General features: G+C 49.9%; 1 protein-coding gene across 2 annotated transcripts in view; it reads left to right on the forward strand.

Annotated features, from left to right (window-relative positions):
* Window positions 1-806: 806 nt before the first annotated feature.
* HROB (homologous recombination factor with OB-fold) overlaps window positions 807-4,285 on the forward strand; it is a 9,637-nt gene continuing 6,158 nt past the window's right edge. For both annotated transcript variants that reach the window (XM_017876027.1, XM_017876026.1), the window contains exons 1-3: window positions 807-1,124; window positions 1,313-1,398; window positions 1,746-1,871. In XM_017876027.1, the coding sequence (XP_017731516.1) occupies window positions 980-1,124; window positions 1,313-1,398; window positions 1,746-1,871 (357 nt within the window). In that variant the 5' untranslated portion in view covers window positions 807-979. The remainder of the gene's footprint in view (window positions 1,125-1,312; window positions 1,399-1,745; window positions 1,872-4,285) is intronic.

Genomic DNA, 4,285 nt, shown 5'->3' on the forward strand with positions numbered 1-4,285 from the left:
AAAAAAAAAAAAAAAAATTAGCCAGGCTTGGTGCACACGCCTGTAATTCCAGCTACTCAGGAGGCTGAGGCTGGAGAATAGCTTGAACCCAGAGGTGGAGGTTGCAGTGAGCCAGGGTTGCGCCATGGTACTCCAGCATGGGCGACAGAGCGAGATTCCATCTCAAAAATAAAAAAATAAGCCGGGCGTGGTGGCTCATGCCTGTAATCCCAGCACTTTGGGAGGCTGAGGCTGGCAGATCACTTGAGGTCAGGAGTTCGAGACCAGCCTGGCCAACATGGTGAAACCCCATCTCTACTGAAAATACAAAAATTAGCCAGGCTTGGTGGCACAAGCCTGTAATTCCAGCTATTCGGGAGGCTAAGGCTGGAGAATCACTTGAACCCGGAGGCGGAGGTTGCAGTGAGCCAAGGTCATATTACTGTACTCCAGCCTGGGCGACAGAGCAAGACTCCATCTCAAAAATAAAAAAATAGGCCGGGTGCAGTGGCTCATGCCTGTAATCTCAGCACTTTGGGAGGCCGAGGCGGGTGGATCACGAGGTCAGGAGTTCAAGACAAGCCTGGCTAACACAGTGAAAGCCCATCTCTACTAAAAATAAAATCAGCTGGACGTGGTGGCGGGCACCTGTAATCCCAGCTACTCGGGAGCCTGAGGCAGGAGAATCGTTTGAAACCAGAAGGCAGAGGTTGCAGTGAGCCGAGATTTCGCCACTGCACTCCACCCTGGGCAAAAGAGCGAAACTCCGTCTCAAAAGAAAACAAAATTTAAAATAAATAAAATAAATAAAAAACCCAAACAAAAAAGAAAGGAGGCAGGGGAGAGAAATGAAGGACCTCCCAGCTCTAGGTCTGCCAGAGAGAGAGATGGAATACCTCTTTGTCCTCCACAAGAAGATCATCACTATAACTATACTCTGACCCCTCCTACCCCCGGTTGCCCTGGCACACTTGGAGACCTGGGAAGTCACAGGTGGGCCATGGAAGGCTCAGCATATGCCTCTCCTTGTAAACAGGCAGCCCTGAAGCAGCTTCCTAGGAACAAGGTTCCCAACATGGCGGTGATGATCAAGTCCCTGACTCGGAGCACAGTGGACGCCAGTGTGGTTTTCAAAGACCCCACGGGTAAGGAATTAGGTCCTAGATTGTCTGATGAGTGGGCTCCATTGAGGACAGGAAATGAGGAGGAATCACCCTTTCCCTTTGTAGACAGGAAAACTGAGGCAGCTAGCAGCCCACTTCCCAGCCAGGGCCCATACCAGTCACTGTGCTGCCCCTGACCCCGAGACTGATGAGCCATGTGGTATTTGCAGGAGAGATGCAGGGGACAGTGCACAGGTTGCTGCTGGAGACGCACCAGAATGAGCTGAAGCCTGGCTCAGTGCTGCTGCTGAAGCAGGTATGGGGAGCAGCTGTCTACACCACTGCCACCTGGATAGAGCCCCCAGTGTCTGTCTCCTTACCTGTCTGGCTGCCTTCCTCTACAATACCAGGCATGGAGTGGCTGAACCATTGCTAGGCCCTGGCTTGAGGAGCTGAGGGAAGGCCTGCAGCCCTTGAGCTGGCTCCCATTCTTCAAGGTGGATGGGGATGGAGGGTTGTGTTGAGGGGAGAGTGTGGCAAATGGTTCTCTGGCACCAAGGCTAGGCAGAGGACACCAAGTGAAAAGCAGGTGGGAGCCAGGTGGCCATCTGGCAGCTCCCAGTGCTCCATCAGGACACTGACCTTCCCTTTCCTTGACTCTAGATTGGAGTGTTTTCTCCTTCACTTCGAAATCACTACCTCAACGTGACACCCAACAACCTGGTCCATATTTACAGCCTGGATTCTGGGGATGGGAGCTTCCTCAAGCCATCTCAGCCCTTTCCCAAGGTAAGAGGAGCAGGATGGAACAGGGGACTGGTAGGGCCCTCCTTCTGCCTGGATCTTCTGATTTTTTCCTCTCTTCCACCCTGGGGAGCAGGTGCTCTGAGGTGAAAAGGTATCTTTGGGGACAGGACCATCTTCTCCTGTCCCTCATCCAGCCGCCTGGCAGATGGCTCAGTAACAGTACCTAGAGGAGCAGCTGGCTTCTTGGTGATCCCTGAGCATCTGATGGCAGGCTTGAACATCTGAGAGGATAGGAGTCACTTGAGAACTAACCAAGTGGAGGGCCCCCCAGGAGGTGGCGGCAGTAAATGACTGAGGGTCAGATCTGCTACAGGTGGCAGTGTGGAGAACAGTGAGCTACAAGTGGCCTGTCAGGTGAGCCAGCACCTGCTGTGTCTTCCCTTTGACGTCTGCCTCTGCTAAGTTAGGGGAAAGCTGCACAGAACACTGGTATGGACATCCTCTTTAGGAACTGATGTAAGCATTTGGCATTTATGGGAGGTGAGCATGGGCTTCCAGGCAGATGCACTCCAGGGTAAGAGTGCAGAGCCTGGGCTTGACATGCCCCGCCCCCACCACTTTCCTGGGATCTTGTGTACTGAAAACGTGTACTGTGACCTTGGGCAAGTCCTGTCGCCTCCCTTGCTGTTGCTTCATCTGTGGTACGTTTGACTTGATGACCTCTAGTCACCTTAGAGGTTTTCGTCTAAGCTCCAACTTTCCACTTCCATTTTCATCATCTTTCTCCTTAGCCCCTTCATTTTCTCTAAATCACCCCACTTCTAAACCCTTTTTCTTTTCTTTTTTTTTTTTTTGAGACAGAGTTTTGCTCTGTCACCCAGGCCAGAGTGCAGCGGCATGACCTTGGCTCACTGCAACCTCTGCCTTCCAGATTCAAGCGATTCTCCCAACTTAGCCTCCCAAACAGCTGGGACTACAGGCACATGCCACCATGCCCAGCTAATTATTTTTGTATTTTTAGTAAAGACAGTTTCGCCATATTGGCCAGACTGGTCCTGAACTCCTGACCTCAGTTGATCGGCCTGCCTCGGCCTCCCAAAGTGCTGGGATTATAGGCATAAGCCACTGTATGCGGCCTGTTTTTCTTTTAAATTTCAAATTATCTATACTCATTGAGATAAATCAAAATAGGCTGGGCGTGGTAGCTCACGCCTGTAATCCCAACACTTTGGGAGACCGAGGTGGGTGGATCACAAGGTCAAGAGATCGAGACCATCCTGGCTAACATGGTGATACCCCGTCTCTACTAAAAATACAAAAAAATTAGCCGGGCATGGTGGTGTGCGCCTGTAGTCCCAGCTACTTGGGAGGCTGAGGTAGGAGAATGGCCTGAACTCAGGAGGCGGAGCTTGCAGTGAGCCGAGATCGTGCCACTGCACTCCAGTCTAGGTGACAGAGCGAGACCCTGTCTCAAAAAAAAAAAAAAAAAAAAAAGAAATGAATCAAAATAGCACAGAATAAGCAAAAAATGGATCCCAGCCTTCCCCACTCCTATTTCCTAGGGCTAAGCATGGTTAACCATTTAACTACCAGTATTTATTTATTTAGTTTTTTGAGATGGAGTCTAACTCTGTCACCCAGGCTGGAGTGCAGTGGTGTGTTCTCAGCTCACTGCAACTTCACCTCCTGGGTTCTAGTGATTCTCCTGCCTCAGCTTCCTGAGTAGCTGGGATTACAGGTGCACTCCACCACACCTGGCTAATTTTTGTGTTTTTAGTAGAGACGGATTTCATCATGTTGGTCAGGCTGGTCTCGAACTCCTGACCTTGTGATCCTCCTGCCTTGGCCTCCCAAAGTGTTGGGATTACAGGCGTGAGCCACCGCGCCTGGCCTAGTTTTTGTATTTTTAGTAGAGATGGGGTTTCACCATATTGGCCAGGCTACTCTCAAACTCCCAACCTCAAGTGATCCTCCTGCCTTGGCCTCCCAAAGTGCTGGGATTACAGGTATCAGCCACCGTGCCTGGCCTTAATTATCAGTTTTACTTACCTGCCCATATATTAGCTATATATTCCTTTGGGGATTGTTAACAGCTAATTTTAAATCTCAGGTTAACTCCTCAATATATTTCTGAATGGCCTCTTCACTGTCTGCTCTAGTTATATAGAATCCCTAAAACATTAGATACCAACAGAACTAGAAAAGAAAATCAGCCCAAAGAGGTTTGTTTTTTGTTTTGTTTTATTATCTGCTGCTTTAGGTGTTTGGTGTTTCAGCTCCCTTCCTTCAGCATGGGCCTGGGTGGCTGGCCCCTGCCATACTCTTCCATCATATACTCTTCCATCATGTTTCTTTTTTTCTTTTCTTTCCTTTCTTTCCTTTCTAATCCTTTCCTTCCCTTCCTTCCCTTCCTTCCCTTCCTTCCCTTCCTTCCCTTCCTTCCCTTCCTTCCCTTC

This window comes from Rhinopithecus bieti, unplaced genomic scaffold, assembly GCF_001698545.2.
Source record: "Rhinopithecus bieti isolate Rb0 unplaced genomic scaffold, ASM169854v2 scaffold_10088, whole genome shotgun sequence".
Taxonomy (NCBI): Eukaryota; Metazoa; Chordata; class Mammalia; order Primates; family Cercopithecidae; genus Rhinopithecus; species Rhinopithecus bieti.